The following is a 23,187-nucleotide window of genomic DNA, read 5'->3' on the forward strand; positions in this document are numbered from 1 at the left end:
GACAACTTATAAAACATGGCTACGTGATATAGCTAGAACGTGAAACATTTTCAGTATCTCACGGCACTTCAAGCAGTGCAGTTGTCTAGTTTCTTAGTAGATAGTGTGGAAAAAAAGAATTTAAAGTCAAACGGAATTAGTGTGATTATTCATTAAAACAAAATTTAAACGAAATATTAATACCAGTGATACAATGGCTGAAAGTAAAGGTGCGTTAATTGCCAAAACAGTGCAGAAACATGCAGGCAGAGCAAAAGAGAAGGTGAGATTACTGATATATGATACGCAAACAGCAACCACTGTATCGTTTCTCAAATATGTACTCTCTTGTGCACCTTATGTGCATTCTCTATTTCTGAAATTAAAAATATTCCCATGAGTTTGTAATACACAGCTCTAATACACACTCCAAATTCTTTCGGTAAAATATATCATAAATATATGTTTATGAAATATTTATATAAATGACATAAATTAATATTTTCTGATACTCACCTATTTACATCATTTGACATTTAATTGTCTATATGAATGCGCGCTGGAACTGAAGCGACCTCTTGTCTTAGTGATTTTATTTTAATATATCTTAAAGTGTGATCAACATCTATATTCACATTTAGTTGCTTTATTCTTCTTCTCTAACATTCGTTTACCAATACACAAAATGTTACGTAATCAAAAATTGTGCACACCTATCCTGTATCCGAAGTTTCATTTACAATGACTTCTAATTATGCAATTGAAAATGACCATACGTAAAATACAAAAGAAGCAGATGAATTTCTAGAGTTGTATGTAAATTCTTGAAGTTTTATCTCGCTCATCAAACCATTTTCTCTATTTGGCAACTCATTTCAGTTCATCTTTAGTTAATCCAAGTAAACAGTGTGTTTACATATGTAAAGCGTTTATAAAAAAATTAAAACAAAAATATTTGAGTAAAAAATTAATTTATTTGGAGTTCTAAATTATATATATATATATATAATTGAAATTAATTTTTTATGATAAAGTTCCCTGATAATTCTTTAATTTATCAATATTTGTAATAAATTTTCTTCAACAGAGATTCCAGAAAAAACCAATTGATTAAAAAGTTACAAGAGAGTAAATAATCACTATTTTTAAGTCATATTGTTTTTACAATAATCTTCAAATATGTGGCAAAATTCATTACATCAATGACAATGGATAGTAAACAATCATAGTTTCGCTAATAAAGAAGCTAAACTTATTGATTAAATAAAATCAGCTTTAATTATTTATTTTTGAATCGAAAAATAATTATTTGTAACGTATACATTTTTTTTAAATTCTTATTTATAAATAAAACAGAGTACATGATATTCGAGAGCATTAAATAAAACAGTTTAATGAATCTTTGTTTTATTGATATCTTAATACCAAAAATGTACAATGATGGTAAAAAATTTCTTATTACATTATTAACCTCAGTTTAGTTTGAAAATCAAAAGTATACTTCTAAACCATAGTTTTGAATAAATAATGAAATGTAAATTTGAAATTCAAAGGTGGTTTCAACTGAAGTATTAGTTTATAATTTTTTTATCAATTCCTAAGGATGCAAGGAATTACCATCTGAAATGTTGCTTTATAATATAATGTATAAAATTGTTAGTAACATCAAAGACAAACCTTTTTAATAGCTCTCTAGCGGATTACAATTTCAAGTAGATTGTACTCACTATATTTGGAGCCAAAACGTTATTTGAATATTTGTACCAATATATTATATTTATTTTACAAATTAATTTTTATTTTTTCTCTCCTTAATCGTATTCAATCCTTACTAAGTGTTGTGTTTATATTATTATTATTATTTTTATCTTGCGATTCGTCAGAGGTGTCTGGCCAGGGATCCCAGGGCTCCAACCCACCTGGGGCCTGACCAGACGGGATTATCCTGCAGACACCCGACTCCCTCAGGTTTGAGGGTGAGCCGGGGCTGCAGCCGTTCAGTCGAAATTTTTACAATCGTCTCAGGATTCGGAGAGAACCAAGGATGACCGCTTTCTGCATACGAGCCGCGAGAATCTCAGTCTGACTGCGGCAGACTGGTATTGTTCGAAGCTCTGTCAGAAAGCGGTCCCTCATCCCTCCAAGGGCGCCAATCACCAGGATTAGGTTTTCAACAAAATCGGTCCAGTAGTTTCTTATGCAGAATCAAAAAACTGGCAAAAATGGAGAACGACTTGAATTTTGCAATTTATAAATTATACCATTTTTAGACAAAATTTCAAAATCTTTTAAAAAATATGAATATTAAATGATTAAAATACTTGTAAGAAAATATGATGACAACATTTCATCGAAAAAAAAAATTTTAAAAAATAAAATCAGCAATGAAAGAATTTTAAACTCGTGTCAGGATTGGGAAAACAGAATTAAAGACGCTATAATAGTCAATAATCATTGTCAATCTTATGTTAAAAGATTTTTTATACAATATTCGAGTAAATAAATGAATATTATTAAATTTCTAAGTAAAAAAATAAAATAAATTTTCAATAAATTTAACGTGGACATATATCAATTTTTCTATAAAATCATGTAAATCGATTAAAGTAAGTAATAGTTACACATAGATATTAGTCAAAGTACTTTTCTACATCATTTTTCACATAAACTATAAATTTTTCATTTATTTTTTACGGAAAAATAATACATTGTATTTATTTTTTATCTTTTTATCAAAAAAAAATATGTCTATTCATAAATTTAATATGATTGGTCTATTTAATATTGAAATGTTTAATGTTATTATTAAATAAATACTGGTTATTAATTATTTTACGCAAAAGTATCTAGTTAAAATCGTGTAACTATTTGATATTTTTATTTGATGATTAAATAAAGATTACTTACTAATAATCTCTTAGTCGTTAGGGTAAATATTTACCTTCAATTTGTACTCCAAAATAGATAGCATAGTAAATAATTGTATACATTAATATATACAGTTGTAGTAATCAAAAACGTTAGAAGAACATTATTTAAAAATTAATATAAGAAGAAACTTACTTTTTATTTATTTATTTTTCATTAAAAAAAAATGATTACTTAAATTGCAAAAAATTAATGTTTTGCCAATAAATTATTAGCCAAAAAAACTTTTAATTCAAAATAATATTTAAATTATGCACAGTATAATTGTTTACTAATAGTTAAGTATAGATTACGAAATCGTGTGGACAAAGAATCACAACTTTGAGTCAGTGAAGGAAAGTGCGTGGGTCATGTGCATATTTAGGTATTGTCATACCCAAACTTCCCACACCTTATCCGGTTTCAATACAATTAAAAACGATTACAATTTTTTATCTATTGCTTCTTCTAGAATATTATTCAATAATTTAAATATCCATTCTTGATACAAAAATAGAACAAATACAGAAAACGAATTAAATGGTATAAAATTAACATACTTGTTAAAATAGATGAAACTAGAATAATTCACCATGTTTAAATGATTTTTCAATTTTTCTAATTCAATTTGTATGAGAGTTAACGTAATTTATACCAAAAAGTTGGATATATTTTGTTGCAAAGTTTTTATAGACCTTTTTAAAACTTACAAATATTTAAAGTTGAGTAATAAAATGTTTTACCTATGTATTGGATTTTAATTATTGACATTTACTTGTTATAAATAAATAAGTAAAAATTATGCTGATTCGTCTAATAAGCAGAAATTTCACTCGATAATTAGTTTAAATTTATTTACTGATTAAATTCTTAAAAATAATCACATTTAATTATAGAAATATAGGCCATAATATCACAAATCATCAATATTATGTTGACTTTTTTTATCATTATTCAATATACATGTTTATTAACAAAAAGTAATCATTCTTATTTATTTTACAGAATTGGTAGTTTTAACTTAGTAAATAAGTTTTTTCCATTAGTTTGATAAGTTTTAATCTTTTATCTTATAAGTTTTACCATCATCAGTTTAATTAGTATAATTTATTGGTTCAATTAATATATATGTTGATGTCAATAGTTTGATCAATAGAATTTGACCAATTTTCATTGTTATACTTGTTAATAGTTTCATTCATGAAAATTTACCAAAAATTAGTCTCTACTCATTAATATACTTCTAGAAAGCATAGTTAAGACCTAATTCGTTATTGCAAAATTTAATTAATTTCTGTTACTCGAAAATACCACAAATACATTCTTTACTTATTAGAGAGTTTTTTCTAAAAAAAAATTGCAAACTCTCTTCTAGAACTATACAAATTAACACTAAAATATAAAAATTTTTTTAATAATTATTGAGAGTGAAGTTCACTGACAGATAACTAAATGTTGATCTTTTTGTTTTTTCTTTTAAATACAAATAAACATAATATCATTCAATTTATACGTGTTTAATACGACAAAACTCAATTTTATCTATTCAATTGGTTTCTTGAAATTTAAATTTTGAAAAAATTAAGACAACATGCTGCTGAGTAATTTAACACTGATATCAAACAATCACATTCAGATTATTTCGAGTATATTATCTGAAAGTCATTCACATCACCAATAAACTCAATACTTGCATAATATACTTTTCATGTTGATTAAAATTTTCATTGGTTTTTACCTTAAAAAGGTTGAGATGATCATATAATTTATGACATAAACCAATGTATTATTCAAACAATTGTATAACAAACTATTATTATTGATTATTTTTAAAATTCTTCAATACTAAAATTATTTAAAATAAATTTTTTATATTAGTAATTTTCATTTCTTTACATTTCATGTTAAAACATTCTGAGCAGATATGTTGAAGATGAATTTTCACTATTACCAAAGTATGTTAAACTACATGGAAACGTCATTTATGTTTACTTTTTCCAAGATTAATTAAGAGTACACTTATGTAAGAGAGAGAGAGAGAAAAAAAAGAAACGACCAAATGTATCTAAGAAAACACTTTTCGAAGTACTAGATTGATCATATGATAGAGAATGAGTCCAAAAGTATGCATATCTTAGGAACATTATTCAAAGTAACTTCTTTCACGTTATCAGTTTACCATAGATATTAAATACCGACAACAATATAAAATTTATAAGTAAGCTTATTTGACTGTAATTCGTAGGCGTTTTAACCACGAGATTCGTGGTAAAGAGGGGATTCTGACGATGTGGCACAAACTTATCTGGTCGAACCGGTCTAAGTTGTGGCTATTACCTCTTTCCTTCTCTTACTTGGAATCTTACATCAAACTCCATAACTTACGGAATACTCCTACTTTACTGGGAGGAAATGAGGATTTTTCTTACTTTAATAACCTCCATAGTGATAAAGTGATTTATCCGTTAGAAAAACATGCAATTAGGTCGTTCAAAATACACTCTACATTGATTTGCGTACACATAGTTTATTCACCAATTCCAATACTTTTATCGTATCTTCGAGGTATTAACAGTTACAATACTTTTGTATTTTCTTTTTTAGCAGTATATCATCATTCAATAACATGAGTGTAATACTTTGTAATATTTATGTCATGAATAACTTGTTCTATTACACACTTTGTATTATTATTTTATCTATACAAATTTCATTGATAAATTATTTTTTATAAAAAAATATTTGTTACGTTTCAATTTTTTTAACCGAATCGACGATGTATTACTATTAACACTGTTTAAAAATAATCAATTTGTGAAATATAGCTGTTTCAATTTTAGGATTATTTTTTCTTATATATAATTTAATATTAAACATGTTTTGATTATATCATTTTTATTCTTACAATCTTAATATATATCAAATTGTATTTTATGTTAAATTAAGTGCTCAACATAGTACCACAAAGAAATAACAAATCAATTATTCTGCTGTTGTTGAAATTGTTCCATGTTTATTGTATTCAACGTGCAAGTATATTGCAAAAATTTGGAAAAAATATGTTTATTTGAAATCGAAATAAATAATTTAAATTGAATGAAAGCACTGTAAATCCCAGTTTTTCAAAATGCATTATTTTAATGCGGATAAGTGTGTTAAATATGACGTCACCCATGTGATTAACATTGTAGTCACTTTTAACGCATTTTTTAGTGTGTAAAAGTGACTACAATGTTAATCACATGGGTGACGTCATATTTAACACACTTATCCGCATTAAAATAATGCATTTTGAAAAACTGGGATTTACAGTGAGTTTAATGTAGAAATGGTATGATAGATTTCTTATAATAAATGTCATGTATACATATACAATAAATAATATTTGTATCTGTATCAATAGATTGAGATAAATAAATTAATGAAAAATTATATCAACACTAAAAAAAAAAAAAAAAATTGCATTAGTGAAGAATTCACTATAATTCTTTTAACAGTAATACTTAACTGATATGGTCTGATAAACTTATCAATCAATTTTTACTATGACTCTATTCAACTAAGTAATTCAATTTTAATAATTTTCTAATGATTATATATTTGTGAACTTAACTTAATAAGATTTGTGTATGACTACCAAATTGTATACCTTTAGACAATAAGGGAATAGTAGCAGCTAATAGTTTATTAACAAACCTAAATCATTGAATTAATGTTACCTTTAAATAATTAAGGAAACACGAACATAAATCAAACTTTTTAATCTGAAAGAAAATACAAATACAATTTTTTTTTAATTGAAATCAATTTTTATTTTTACATTAATCATTAATCAAACTTATAATAAATAAGTTAATTCGTATGATTACTCCGCTGTGTGAAGTATTTACTCCAAAATTACTGTATTAATTTACAGATCACATTCAAGTTACAGCATGTTTTAATAATGCATGTTAATATCTTTGAATATTGGAATATGAATTTGGTTACAATTATTGCAGTTCTTTCTATGAATTTCTATGCGCACGCATGCATACGTGCTCAATTGAGATTATAATAGAATTTATTATGGTACACTGACAATCTTTCTCTGACTCTGTTGAAAAGCGGTCATTATAAATATTACAATGTATCATAGTAAATTTTACTTTTTACTTAGCATATTCTTCAATTAGAAAAGAATATTATAAACATTTATGCAATAATAGTATCAATTACTGAAATTCTAAGAAAAAAATTAAGTTAATTTTAAAAATAATTTTACAATAATTAACTGAAATATTCTCTGAACATTCGTAAGATGTATTGAAATAATAAATCGATCACATATTCATATTTTTCAAGTATATGTCAAGTATTTTACAGTATTTTAAGGTGTATTTAAATATGCAGTAAGATGTCTAGGTTTTAGTCTTGTAAATCATGTCTACCGTACATCTGAGCGCACCTCGGCTACTTCCCGTTACTATTTTTGGTTTCTTCGAGGTTTCTACGTGTCCCGGGAACTCTTTTGCTCTTCATTTGCTAGTAAATATATAGATCTATAAAGCTCTTATAACTATTTTCACGTCTCTTCAAAATTTTTATGCAAATACTTCTAAGAACAAAATAAAAAATTATCTATTAAATAATTAATAATATTTAAACTTATTATTATTGTTTTTATATTTATAATAGAATTAACTCATATAAATATAGATATTTTAGGAGGCATACTAATAGTAGCCAAAAAACTGTGATCTCTTCTCAATTGAGAATATTAATTGCATTAACAACTGTTTAAATCTGATCATTGACCTGTGAGAATATATTTTAAGATCATACAAAGTAATCTTTTATAGTATATGTCTATAATTGATTATTTTATAATTTAATCAATTTAACAATAATGTTACTTTGATACTGATAAGCATTAAAATAATTATACCTATAATCATAAAGTATCAGATTAGATAAATGTATTGATTATTGCACCATACTTAATATATAATGGTCCTAATGACTAAAAATATTTCTTGGGGCATTTTTGTCAAAGTATTCATTTATTTTTTTTTCAAATATTACCGATGTGAATGATAGTATTCCTCTTCGATACCCAGTTTTATATTTTTATTTTGACTTAATTCTAATTTACTTGAGTAATACTAATTTAATGATTATTTGAAGTTTTTTAAACACAATTTAATAATAAAAATTTTATTTTTCAAGCTATCAAGTATATTACTACACTGAGAGAAATTCAAGTTTAAATTTGATATACAAGTTAAGTAACTAAGCAACATTCTATCGTTGATAAAAAATTTACTGTGAAACACAGTCTATTCAACTATCAATTCTAGCAAAAATTCTTATTCATAAAGTAAAAAAATTGATAATTGACTTAGATAAATTCTATAATAATTCTACTATTGTCTTCAACTACGATACAAGTATTAGAAACTTAACTTTTAATTTTTCATCATGCACTTACAAATTTATAATGGGAAAATTGAAAACCAATTAAATGTATCAAAATTCATACTCACTAGATTTTTTATATTTTCACATAATCAATGAGAATTATGCATTTTGCAACTGAATAAATGTGGCTGACCGAATGAAAGTCGAGTGAACAGTTTGGCCTGCTTCCAGTAATGTTTTAGCTGACATATATAAATACAGAAAACGGTTTATGTGACAAAAGTTGAGAAAATGATAGGAGTAACGAGAAATCTTCTTTCTACAATACTTGATACATATTCTCTTATTCATTGCAAAAATTCTTTTTATTTTTATATTTCATTTATTTCATCTTTTTCCTATTATTTCACTTCCACTTTGATTATGTATTCAACCGCTCAGTAAAAAGTATTTTATTAATTATCTTTTTTTTTCGAATAAGTTTTCTATAATACTGAAATAAGTAGAGTATAAGTACCATTTCATACTCCATTGTCTATTTCTATTCATTCAAAAATTCAACTTTTTATGTTTCATTTTTCACTTGATTTGATAACGGTACAAGTACAGCAAGTTGCTGACAAGATTCAATGCCACTGACGATAAGTGCAACATTCATTGCATACGGAATTAATCCTTTGCAGGAAATGGTAAAGAGTATACGACGACTCTATACGATAAAATGATGGAAATAATGGTCATTCATAATTGTCGTGTTATTAGTCGACTGTTGAGATTCACTTGTATTTTTTATATTTCATCTTATAAAATGATCCATTATTATTGCGTGATTGTTATGATAATATTTAGGCAATTTATTTGAATTAACATTTAACATATATTTCCTAAATTTGTTAACTTTGTTATTTATCATCATACTCGAGACAATTTTATCTTCAAATCGAACCTTTCAGCATGTATGCTATACTGTAGTTATAGGATAATTAAGTAGTTGCCTGATATTTATCAGCTTTCGTTTAAAACTAATCATATGTATGTAAAGCAATAATTGAATTAAGGTGTTACTGAGAATTCAAGTAATTTATAAATTTTCCGATATTAAACACTTAAAATGTTTCACGACAAGTCGTCTAAAATTACAAGGATTTATATTTACTTAAATATTTACCGTGTAGACATTCAGATATACACGTATGGAGTACATTGTATAGTACCCTCTATACACTAATCGTAAGCGAAATCGAATTATTTGTATTTCCCATCATGTCTTATTGCCTTATTAAGTATAGGACATCAACTATAGCGAAATAGCCAAATTGTGCAGCTGAGGTGACTATAAATTTCTCTGTTTTTATATTTTAGTAACAATGTTCACAATCATTTGCGATAGTAACTGTACAGATGAGAAAAATCACAGCAACTGAGGTTGTGTTAAATCATTCAATAATTATTTTTTATAATTATTATATAAATAGTGGAACTCAGTATCTTTTTTCCGTTTCTATTCAAGATAAATTGGAATAGATAGACTTTCAAAGCCCCAAACAATTAGGCTTGAAAAAGTTTCCGGTACATAAGATAACATTAGCCTATGAAAATAGTTTATAAACCATTTAGTCATGGTGAAAGAAATACCCTGTTTTTCGACGCATTCATTTGACAGGTTTTTAGGATTTAAGAATTTTAAATATTGACGTAAACAAAAGTTCGAGAGAACTGCTTTTAATATCATATTTAATTTACATTTGAATATAGTAGATATAACAATGTTTATTAATAACTAGTATTTATTTACTAGTAGAAATAAATGGCAATTATTTACAAGATCCAGTTCGAATCTGCTCCCAAAATTATTTCACATATTGAGAACTATGCATTACAGTTTGAACGTTTATTTTCATCTGAATGAGAAATATTTTCGGAAATATAAAAATGCTTCTTCATTCACATTCTCATAAACAATTATTATTTACGAAAATCATATTTTATGGACTAAATTTAATAAATAATAAAACTTTTCTTTTTATTTGTGATATTTTTCATATTAACATTGCTTATGACATTGATAAAAAATTACGTAATTTAGATTTAATCACGAATAATGTATTATATCTCTAAAAGTAATTTTTATGTCTATTAATGAATCTGAATAAATAAAAAAATTTGATGTAAAAAATATCACTATCAAGTCTAAATGGTTTAATGCATAGATTTTTCTCAATTTTTCCCTTTTGTAAAATAATGAATATTTATTTATTTTGAACTAATTATTTATAGAATAATGTTTGATATAATAAAGTATATTAAATTCAAAAATAAATAAAGAGTTGATGATTATAAGAAGAACAATCTAAATTATAAGATGTTACATGTTTCTTATTTGTTTCATTACGTCTCTTACTTTCTTTCAATGAGGTCACGAACTAGTTCAACAGCTCTATTCTTGGTAAGATGTCTAGACTGGACGTACAGTTCAATAGCTCTTTGACGCAAAAAAAACTATCAAAAATACTAAGTATATATCTTAATGTCGAAAATACGTTGGACTAAGGCAAGCTAGAAGAAAGTGTCAATTTTAGGCATTCTTTCAATGACTGATAAAGTATATTTAAGTGTTTGTGTTTATTGCTACTATTCGCTTTCGAAATGACAAATGTAGAAATCTGTTAATAACTTGTATAAGAAAGTAATTAAATAACAAAGTATCAGAAATCTTGTATTGATAATACATGTTCACAATTTCTGGAATTTATTCCTTTGATGCTTAAGCATCAAATTTCAGTTAGAATTTTACTTCATAAATACTATCATCTATTCATTACAAATATGAAGTCATGAATATCAATAAGCTCTAACTGTTTCACGTTTAAATTCATGACATCTAAAGTGCTGTCTCTATAAATAACATATAAATATAAATAATAAAAATTCAAATAACAAAGTAATATGAGTTAACTAATAGCATTGTCTGTTTTGTCATAATTAAGAGACTGAATTTTAACTCAATTAATACTTGAATATCATATATGTAAAAGTATTTATGATAAATAAGTCATTGCTGTAAGGAAGTGAGAATATATCATTTATTTAAAATGGAATTTTTCAATATTTCAGTTGAGTTTGTAACCAACTTCTTTTCATTTTGTTACTATTAAAATCTTTTTTATTAAATTTGTTTGAAATCTATAATAATATAATAAATTCTTTTTTAATACATATCACACGTTCAGTTTGGATCATGTAGTTGGGCTCGATGATCACTACATATAATGACTCACAACCTCTGGACCAAAAGATAATTTTACTAACTTTTTTACCTGCCACTTCCAATTGCAGTTAGTTTAATAAAACGTTCTGATTCAAAGAGAGCTTCTAGTGTAATCTTTACAGAATTAACTATGTTATGAATTACCCTATATAGTTAAATATTTTACACTATATTAAAATGATCAATTTCTTATTTATATTGTAAAATAATAGAATGAGAACAACTATTATTAAAAGTAAGTTTATTAAAAATGACAGGTTCAAATATAGAATCAAAGACAAGACGTCTTATGTTAGCTAGTCTCAGTCCTATACTGGAGATAAACAAACTCTCCCCTCATTGCTATAAACAATCTAATCGTCAAGCAATCGTCGTTAACTAACAAACTGTCGTTAGTCAATCCATCTATACATGGACACACATATATTTTACAATATTTTGCTTGCTAATTTTCACCATATTAATGTAACAACCAACGTTTAGATGAAAGATTACATGATAATTTTTTTCTATCTCCTAAAGAGAAACAAATGATGTATGTATATGTGTGAAATTGACTTATTGTTTTTTGTAGAAGAGAAGAGTGTTACTTCCTTTCCACCAAACATGAAAAGAGTGAAAACGAGCAGCAAACTGTTTTAAATAATATTGATTATATAATTGAAACAATCAAAATGCTGGTTAAAGTATGATCAAGTGTCAATTTTTTTAAATGTACTTTTCTAATACTAATACGACTCTAATACTTCATGATGATATTATTTTTAATGGAATTCAAAAAAATTTGAGTAATTTCAACTATTAGTTTACAATACATCAGAATAGGTATTCATCTGAGAGGTTTCGAGAGTTTTGAAATAATAATAAGATTTTGATCGAAATTTAGTCCAAATTCTAATCAATATCAAATAATTTTATAGTTTGAAGTTATGTACTTTTGTCCACATACGTATATCACGAGTAAAGTTGTGGAATACAATTTTGGCCATCAATAATAGAATTATTAAAGCGTAATTAATAAAAATATATCTCATTAGTAGAAAGTAGTAATATGTATTATTAGAATTTAAAAAATTTTTTTGTTTATATCATGTTTACAATTTTGAATTTATTATTAAATGTTCAATAGCTGAATGTAAACGGTTTCAGTTCATTACAACGTATCGCAATAAAAAATATCATGTATGGCTGAATATTCATCAAGTATTAAAAAACGTTGACAACAGAGTTATGATCTACAAGGTAAAAAGGAAAATGAAATTGTCATTAGTTGCAACTAGTCACGACCTAATTTACTTTACTTATGATATTTTTAATGTTGTGCGTAATTAAATTAGCCTTTACACACAATAATAATTTGAAGATCCGGTAATTTTGTAAAATTTACACTATAATGTGTTATAACGAATCATTTCGTAAATTAAAACTATAGTTTTCAATTATTACCTAACAAAATTTATATCATAAAAATATAGAAATCAACAGACGCTTCTCAGGTAAAACATAAACTTGGACAACTACTTGGATGAAAATTATTCGTCATGTTATCTTGTATGATAGTTTAATAAGCTACTCGTACATGTGCGTTTATAATCATAGTGCATGTAAGAGATCAACTCTAGTCACATATTAAGTACATGTTGTATATCAGATGCATCATAACATGGAAGAGTATTTTATGTTAAATTGTATCAAAGATTAATTGACTATATTTTTTGCTAATATTTTCAATGGCCCTTTTTGAATAATATCAACTATTTTTATAATTTTATTGTAAAAACAAATTGATTATCAAAATCTAAGTCTTATGATAATACATACATTGATAATTTACAGTTTACTTACTACAATAATAAAAAGTTTTATTTTCGAAAAATCAACTGATGTATTTAATGCGAATAAATGTTTTTAAAATGAAAACAAGAAAATCCATGTCATTATTTTATACAATTATTAAGGTCAATTTTACAAGAATACTTAGTATTGTCTTAAATGATCTAAAATTGTGTACCAAGTATTAGGTCTCCTTTATGTTGAAAATATAGTACAAATCCAACATTGTGATAAGTAGAATTATTACTATAGTATCTATAGATCCAAGTTTGAATCTTAATTACGAAGTAAAAGCTATAGCTATAGCTATTATAATGTTAGGTCAGAAGTGATCCAATTTTGTTTCCTGTTAAGAATTTGTAATAGGTAATAATATTTATTAATTAATCACAAACATTAGTATAAATGAAAACAAATTCATTGAATATAGTTTTTAACTATTAATCAATATTCATTTTATTTTATTGTTGAATAACTCATTTATCAATAATTAAAAAGTCGTATAAAATTAAAAGAGATCTTTTTTTATTTGTATAAAATGTATCAATTATATTTAATGATCTATTACTTTCTGTAAATTATATTATGGTTAGAAATTGATAGAACTTAATTACTTGTTCATCATTATTAGAATTTTAAAACAGTGATTATAAAAAAAACTATGAAACGATATGTTGATAATTATATGTCCAAATCTAAAAGAAAGAGGTCTTATTCATTTAATCATTAGCTGATCTGGCTTTATTCAAACTATTTGCAATTTATATTATATATGTTTGCATGATTGAAACTTTTTAACTAGTAGAAAAAAAAAGAGTGATTCCGACGTTATCTACAACGTAACGATAGTAGTAATGCCTGCTGCATCTGATTAGTAGAGACCACTCCTTCCGTACTTTTCGCCCCTATATTCTAGTGTATGTATTCTTGAAATCATTACCGTTAGACAAAAATTAAAAAAATAATAATGTATTATTCGTTTAGTTTTCTAAATAACTGATATTGATGAAATTAGTGAGTAATAAATAAATTTTGAATAGTTCATTTATGTCTATTGTGGTAATTTTAAAAACTACCAATTTTTTAACACAACATTGATATGTTCAACAATTTGAGTCATTACTCCATTCATTCTTAAAAAGCAGTACTTACCTAGTTAATATAAGTGATTCATCGATTTCTTACTGAATATTTTAGTAAATAACTTAATATTAATACCAATTAATGTATTGTCAGTAAGTAACACGTAAATACTTATTCAATATTTTATTCTTTATTAGAGAGTAATAATTTAATAGTTTTTCAACGTTATATTCTGTGATTGAGTTTCAATGAAAATTTTATTAATCGTTTTTATATTAGGCTCGATGTAAAACCTGTATTTTTAAGATCTTGCAGTTTCGAAGTCTCTGATCCAAGAAAACGGGACATCTTTCCATACGATGGACATGTGCACGCAACAGGTTCCGTTAACTCATGATGATAATATACCAAGATGTAACTTTAGTTAGTCTCCACTTGGAGAATCCAGAGGATAAATGTCCTTTCACCTGTTAGCTGCTATCTTTTTTATGTACTTTTATCATGACTTGCAAGAAAACAAAAATTTTTCTAGAAATTAAATAGTGAAAATATTATTAAAACATTAAATATCAAAGTATAACGGTCATTCTCCAATCTTAAAGTAATTTTGGTTTTTTCTTATGCTGAGAATATCGGTCAAATCTCATACCAGCATTCCAATTCTTCGTTACTTCCTGGTGGTCTTATTTCTTGTTATGATACGTAAAATCGATCTCTATAAATTATTATTACTTCACATTGAAGGTTTATCTTCAAAGAATCATCTCAGTGATCTTACAAATGATATTTACATATAATAAAATGGTACAACGTTTATTTCTCTATACTTTCTTTGGTCATTTTTGCTGATAGAGTTTATTAGAATGTAATAGAAATTAAAATAATAATATAACACGAGATAGAATGGTAAAAGACCTCTTTATTTAAAAGTGAAATATGTTTTATCATGTACTGAAAGACCACTGTCTGTTTAATTATTTTAATGATACATAGATATTATTAATTTTACATTTTTATACATATAAGCATAAATGCCTGATAAAATTGATTAATTAGTCATAACAAGATAAATAAAATAATAATTATTTATATCAGTTAACAAAAAAGTTTGTTTTTTTACATTTTTAACTGGGTGAAGAAGCAAAGACTGGGTCCAAATATGCAACAATAATAGTAAAACAAGTCCGCACCTCCTCGACCATTAATAGATTGAAAGGCTTGGAGCATGAACTCTATTTTAGATACAAGACATAACTCTCGAGGTGCAGGGGTCACGCACCTTTGTTATTTTGTTGAGTTTGACTTAAAATATTTTATTTTTATCATTTTTAAGTGCCTCTTATTTCAGGTTCAAGTATTTATTTTTTTTAAGTTATTTTTTGTCAACTCACATTAATGAAAAATTACTAATTGAGTATTTCGAAATAATTTTATAATTTAGCTGCCCTAATCCAACAAATTAAATATTACAAAGCTAATTTGAAAATTGTTGCAGCAAATAATATTATATTAGCTATAGGTCATATTAGCCTACCTGTAGCGGAGTAAAGTATGTTTTTGTTCTCACAACACGTTGCTCGATACCGTTAAGCATTTAACATAACTTACATCCATCAGTATAGCAACTTGAAAAAGAATTTTCTCCAATGTAATCGAATCTCTTTTTTTATTTCGCTTCGTCATTCGTGAGTAGTTGTAGTGACGGTTGCAGAAGACAATTACTATAAATAAATATTATTATAAATACTGTTGTGATGACAGTAATCTAATGTGTCTATCAGTCATCACCCTTTTTTGATTTTGAAAATTAAAGTATAATAAAAGAATGAATAACAATAATAATTGTAATAATGAAATAAACAAGATAAAGAGAATAAAGCCATGTTCTCAATTCATGTTCTCTAAAAATAAAATATCACTGCAAATCTAAATTACGAAGAATAAAATAATTATATTTTTGAATGAAAAAACAAAATTTACTGAGTAACAATGTTGGGGTATTAAGGTATTCATAATGGTAACTACTAATCAATGAACATAGACTGATTTTTATTATTTTATTTTCAAAAAATCTTTTTTAATTAAAAATTAATGGAATATGTACGTAATAATTAGTATTATAATCGAGCATTTTAACTTATGTTAAGTAAATAACATATATAATTATTCAAAAAAATTGGCTTCATTCGATTAACAAATTACTCAAAGATGATCTTTTTAAAAAATAAAGTAAGATTATGCTCGATCAAAGAATCATGCTTAATCGCTCTATGTATTTTTATGGGGTATGCGATATTTCGGTATACTAAATATGTGAAGTGATTGAGTACTATTTCTTCATCGAGTATGGAGTCCCTAATATGAGTCAAATAAGATATCTTATTTTATTTTCTCAAAATGAAAAAATTCACATATAATTGATAAACAATCTTAATGATATATAGAATTATATAAAATTTAAATTGAATCGATGCTCAGTATGATCTGCTGTCAAGAATTCTCTTAAATTACTATACAATTGTAGTAATTAAAATTTTTGAGAAGCTGCATGTGTAGCAAGTGATATGAATTAGTCGATATTTGAAACAAACGTGCAGCCAGTCATATTTTTTTTTCTTGGTCTTTTAATAGACCACATGATGTTGTTTATTGAAGAGTGTGATATTAATATTTAAAAAATCATTATTTTACTAATTATGAGAATTTTTTTAATTATTGCATTTTTCATTCAATACTTTTGTAATTATATAACTGTTAAAGTTTATACATTTATTTTTTTTCATGACTATGATCTTAAAGTGTTTGTTGTTACATTTGCATTTTCTATAACAGCATTTTGAATCATTTCTATTTCTTTAACCACTAGATGATCCAGTTGATATTTTTATTTTTTTAAAAAGTAAGTAAATAATAAAAGATAACGGAAACACTATCCTATTAGATTTAAAACAAAGTATCATTTTCATAATATTCGTTAAAAATATATATGAAACAGATGTCATCATGCTCTCTTTTTAACTACATAGACGATAAAAAGTCTACAGTTTTTCATGCAAACTATCATAAATTATAAGATAACTTCATTTTTCTTTTGAGTTTAATAATAAAACTTCAATGAAAAAGTTTAAATACTAAAATTAAATAAATAAAGTGATTTGATTAGCTTATTGCGAAGAAAGTTTTGGAGTTTAATTATTAATAAAAATTAATCATATGTAGATCGTTTTTATGAATTAAAACTATAATTGGAATTATCAATATAAAACTATTATCGTAATAATGCAGCAAAAGAATAATTATGATACAAAAAAACTAGTATAGATTACTATTTAAAATAAATTCGTATCCATCAAAAAATGTACAATATTGTGAAGCATCCTAAAAGTTATAACAACTGTGTAACTCCTGTGTCAAAACTGATAAATGAGAACAGTATTTAGTTGATTTGATAATTTCAAATTTTCGTCACCACTATAAATCATATTCACGCCACATATGACTTAAATTTATTCGATTTTTGTGGGTACAGTAAATACGTCAATGTTGGTACATTGAATAACAAATAATTGTATTCAATTCATTATCTTTTCCATCATTATTATCAATTAGTTCTTTTAAACCAATTTTCATATTCATTTTCCTAACAATTGGTGGTTAAATAATATTTTAGTCCTTAATATTTAATGAAAACTGTATCGTAATAACAGATATTTTCAAGTATTGATTTAAATCAGAAGTAATTAGATACGATAATGAATTTTATTCTGAAATATTTAAAGATACTTCGAAGCAAGTAAAATTCTGATGAACTTATCTTTTTTTTCATTTTTAAATATATTTGAAAATGAAAAAAAAAGATTTTTAAAAGTCATTTAATGTTAAAAACTTCTAAACTTCTAATGAGTCATAGGAATATAGGAAGATATATTTTTCAGCTGTGACGCAATGAGTATATGGTACATAAACACACTATTATATAACCGCTGAATAATAGCAGTGTGTCAATTCACATACACACATTGTTTACAAGCTTAGTAAAGATTAAGAAAGTATTGAATCTGAAGCATGAAACTGACGTTAAAATTAGCAAAACGATTAGATATTGTATTTGAATTTATAATATTCTGGGAAAATCGTACGTTAATATTAATGATCAAATTTTAAATTGTCTTAATAGAATTCGTATCGATGAAAATTTTCAACTATCCCGAAATAATAACAATCTTATTTATTACTTCTCTTGGTTGACTTATGTAGGAACAAATCAATTATAAGAAAAAAATTGAATTCAATTTTTATTAAAATTCATTCAATTTGAGTTGCATTTTTTAAATTACAAAGAAAATAAGTGCTTGGTATACTTTTTATATCTTTATAACAATAAAACGATTTTCAATCCTTCAATCTGTAGTTAATAAATACAGAAGACTAACTTATACATCAATAGAATGTCTATTTCGAATTATTTAATAATTATTTTATATGTTTTAGTTTCTTCAAAATTTGGGAAAAGTGGACAGAACAGCAGATGATATTTTTGATGAACATCTTCAAAACTTTACAAGACAACAAAATGCAGCAAATAGACTTCAAAAAGAATTCAATAATTACATTAGGTGTGTTAGAGGTAAGTTATTAGATTAAATCGTTGTGTATAAAATCACAAATGAAAAAAAAATTATTCACTACATACTTATAATTATACTTATTCATAAATCTTCCAAGCTATTCACATACCAATTTATGACATTTTATTCATCAAAGGGCGAATTACTATTTTAAGCAATTATATTTATCTATATGAATGCTTTCACTTGATATTATGACGGTTATTATCTGATTGCAGCTGTTCAAGCAGCTTCCAAGACTCTTATGGACTCCCTAAATGAAATATACGAGAGTCAATGGACAGGACATGATTTACTCTACGTTCAGGCACAAAATTTAGATATGTTATGGCAGGATTTTACTCATAAACTTGCGGACCAAGTGCTAGTGCCTCTCAACACATATCAAAGCCAATTTCCTGAAATGAGAGTAAGAAAATATATATCCTCATATTTAATAATTTATCCACATTATTTTAAATACAGTATTTATATAATTTCTATTCATTTTTTTTCAGAAAAAAATAGACAAGCGTGGACGAAAGTTGGTAGACTATGATGGCCAGAGGCATAGCTTCCAATCACTTCAGTGCAATCCAAAGAAACGTGATGAAAGTAAAGTGCTGAAAGCAAAAGAATTACTGGAAGAAGCTAAACGGACTTATGAACAACTTAACTCGGAACTTCATGATGAATTGCCAGCTCTCTACGATTCACGTGTACTTTTTCTGGTCACTAATTTACAAACTCTTTTTGCCGCTGAACAAGTATTTCATGTGGAAAGTGCCAAGGTACATCATTATAATAGAAAATGTGAAAAAATCATGAAAACTCTAACGTTCACTATCAACCGCAAATATCAATTATATTATATCTTTCTAGGTATATTCAGAGTTAGAAGCAATAGTTGATAAATTAGCTAATGAAAGTCAAAGAGGGTCATACACGCTAAAAAAAGCTTCTGAACCTCAGAGTCCAAGATCTCCTAATGCTAATTCATCGTAAGTTTTATTCCTGTTGCAGCAATAGTTTTGTTAAAGTTGAGCATTCTTGTTTTTCAAAAAAAAATATAAACTTCTATTTTATTCTTTTTAGATTGATAATAAATACACAATCGCCAGCACAGAACAGTATTTCACCTGGTAACGTTTTATTATTAATTTTTTTTTCTGTGAATTGTTAATTAACAGCATGCATTATATTAAATCCACTAATTCTTATGGATCTCTTTGAGATTATCGTAAGAGAAATCGTTAAGTTTTGAGTGTTGTTTGTCGCGTGTTCCAGCTCTTGACGAAAAGATAAGTGAAGCCAGAGATTCATCACCTACGTCTCAATTAAACGGCAATGCAAATAGTAATGCTAATAGCAATGATAACTCAAGCAATAACCAAGATTTGACGTCGCAAAATGCTGTACCACCTGCTAAAAGAGTTGAAGAATTATACGACATACCTGTAGGTAAGTATAAGACTAGTAAAGTTGAAGGAGTAAACAACTTAAGGATCAACAATTAGTGAGGGACCTCTACTTGAAATTTATTGCAAGTCGTTATTTGTTTTCAATTTGATTACTTATCGTGTTTCTTTGATAATGCTTTAGCTTCGATTATCCAAGAGTTAATAACAACTAGTCTTGGATGACGAGTCTTTCAATTATTTGTATAATTGCTACGGCATGAATGTTGAATTTGTTTTTGTTTATATATTTTCTAAGTTTGTCTGAAAGATCGAATAATAATAATAATAATAATAATAATAATAATAATAATAATAATAATAATAATAATAATAATAATAATAATAATAATAATAATAATAATAATAATAATAATAATAATAATAATAATAATAATAATAATAATAATAATAATAATAATAATAATAATAATAATAATAATCTATTGTAAAATATTAAGAGAAACCTTTCAGTTATGTCTTAAACAGTCAATTACAAAAAATATTTATGATATAGGTCCATCGCTAATAGTAAACATTGAATAATTTTTAGACGTGGATTATATAAATGGTACGAATTTGTCTGTAGGAGCAACTACTGAAAACTTGCCTCCGGGTGTTTTATACAGAGTTAAAGCGACATACAAGTATGGACGAGAAGATGTGGATGAATTATCATTTGATGTTGGTGAGATCATTCGAGTTGTTGAATATGATGATCCTGAAGAACAGGTTTGTCGATATAAATTTTATCATAATATTATTAGAACTTATACCATTTAAAATAATAAGAAATTTGTTATTTTTTAACATCAACTTTGACAAATATATAAACTTCAATATTTATCATATGGATGATTTGTTAAATTTTCTAAAAAAAATCAACTCAATCACGATTCATAAAAAAAATTTATTTCAAATACTTTGGAAAATATTAGTTTGAGGAAAGTTAAACTAAAAATCCATTTTTTATTTTAAATAATCGATTGGATGAGTCTAACAAATATACTTTTTTACAATGGCTAAATACAGACATAATTACCTCTACCTTCACGTTCTCATGAATTACTTTATTAATAATTTTTTTTTTTACATATTTTTATTATTTTTATATGTATATGTAACAAAAATTAATTTTTTATAAACTGATTCAGTCAACTTCATAATAGTTTAAAATATTTTTAATGCATTTAATAAAAAAAATAATCTGATTATAAAAATGAAAAAGAATTTTGTGACTTTCAAAATAAACTAATTTATAAACAACAAATTACATATGCTTACACTTTTTTTAATGTATAAAAGTTAATAATTGATATATATTTTAATTACAGGAAGAAGGTTGGCTTATGGGTATAAAAGAAGGAACTAATGAAAAAGGAATGTTTCCAGCAAACTTCACAAAGCCACTATGAGCATGATGCTCAGTTTTAATACGTATACTATAATGCTCATGGTAACTGCATATTTCACTAAATACTAAACATAAACATGGATTGCGCATTTGTAAAAGATAATTGTAAGAATTTCGTAATAACATAAATTGAAATTGGAAAACAATCGAAAATAAAAATAAATTCATAGAAAAGATGGAATTTACAAAAAAAATAAATAAAGAGGATAGTAATTGCTAAGGACTGTTGCGAGTGATAAAACGCAAAGTGCCTTAATTCAGCGCAAAATTTGTGCCAATTTTCATTTTTTGTGTAAAATTGGTCCATTCATAGTGATTATAAATATAAATTGATAAGATATCGAAAATTCATCGAAGAATATATTTAAATCTTATTGTATTTATACGATAGAATAATAGAATACTTGTGTCTGTCATGCCCGATTTTGTAAATTACTATGAATGGAAAATGTGAAAAAATCGATTTTATCAAGTATTATTTTAATTTCATTTTTAAAAACAACTTCATATGTATTTTTGGTATTCTATTTGTTTACAGTTATTTTATAAATTTCAGAATTTTTTTTATTTTGTAGTTACTATCATCAATTGATCGTTGTTAAAACATATTATCATTCGTTTAGATATGAGAGAACTTTCTTCAGTCAGCCAAAATATTCTTACAGCGTGAATAATGTAATGAATTAATATTATTTTATTGAACTGTATATAGATAAGAAAATTGTAGAACTATTTTGTGAAATATCTTTACAGTCATCAGACAACTATATTATTGTCAATAGACATTTTGTTAAATTAAAATTCTTATCAACTTTTTCATAGTTACTTGATTTTAATGATTCGGCTGAAAGCCTACTTTATGAATTAATCAAGTATATCATACATAAAAGATGTAATGTGTTTAATTTTCTTAGTTTAAATAACTTGATGAAATTATTTAGTAATATGTGCTCAAAACTGATAACAGATGATAATAATGTAAATATATATTTTAAATCTGTAAGCAATATTTCATATTATTTCATCTGTTGCTGTCGAAAGTTTAAAATTTTTCAATTCATTAATCTAATAATTATTGTATGATGAAATCATTTAATCAAAGGGTGATTGAAATAAATAAACATTTTATTGAGTCTTACTAATAAATTATAAGAATGATTTTTTTGTTTTTCTATATTTATGCAAGTTAATTGTAATATAGGATAAAACTCGATAAATTGATCTTCTGATAATGCAGAT

The 23,187-nt window shown here is 25.4% G+C and overlaps 1 protein-coding gene across 4 annotated transcripts; it reads left to right on the plus strand.

The window, feature by feature from the left end:
* Window positions 1-42: 42 nt before the first annotated feature.
* Amph (amphiphysin) lies at window positions 43-22,122 on the plus strand. 4 transcript variants are annotated; one of them, XM_035084345.1, is made up of 9 exons: window positions 43-262; window positions 18,962-19,097; window positions 19,317-19,507; window positions 19,596-19,868; window positions 19,960-20,078; window positions 20,173-20,219; window positions 20,365-20,538; window positions 21,088-21,266; window positions 21,869-22,122. In XM_035084345.1, exons 1-9 carry the CDS (start codon window positions 194-196, stop codon window positions 21,947-21,949), a joined length of 1,269 nt encoding a protein of 422 aa, XP_034940236.1. In that variant the 5' UTR covers window positions 43-193; the 3' UTR covers window positions 21,950-22,122. The 4 variants fall into 4 exon arrangements, with proteins under 4 accessions (XP_034940236.1, XP_034940395.1, XP_034940476.1 ...); XM_035084425.1 differs by having other exon boundaries at window positions 44-262; window positions 21,124-21,266; XM_035084504.1 differs by lacking the exon at window positions 20,365-20,538.
* Window positions 22,123-23,187: the final 1,065 nt, after the last annotated feature.

This window comes from Chelonus insularis, unplaced genomic scaffold, assembly GCF_013357705.1.
Source record: "Chelonus insularis isolate UGA/USDA-ARS -01 unplaced genomic scaffold, ASM1335770v1 contig_110_pilon, whole genome shotgun sequence".
Taxonomy (NCBI): domain Eukaryota; kingdom Metazoa; phylum Arthropoda; class Insecta; order Hymenoptera; family Braconidae; genus Chelonus; species Chelonus insularis.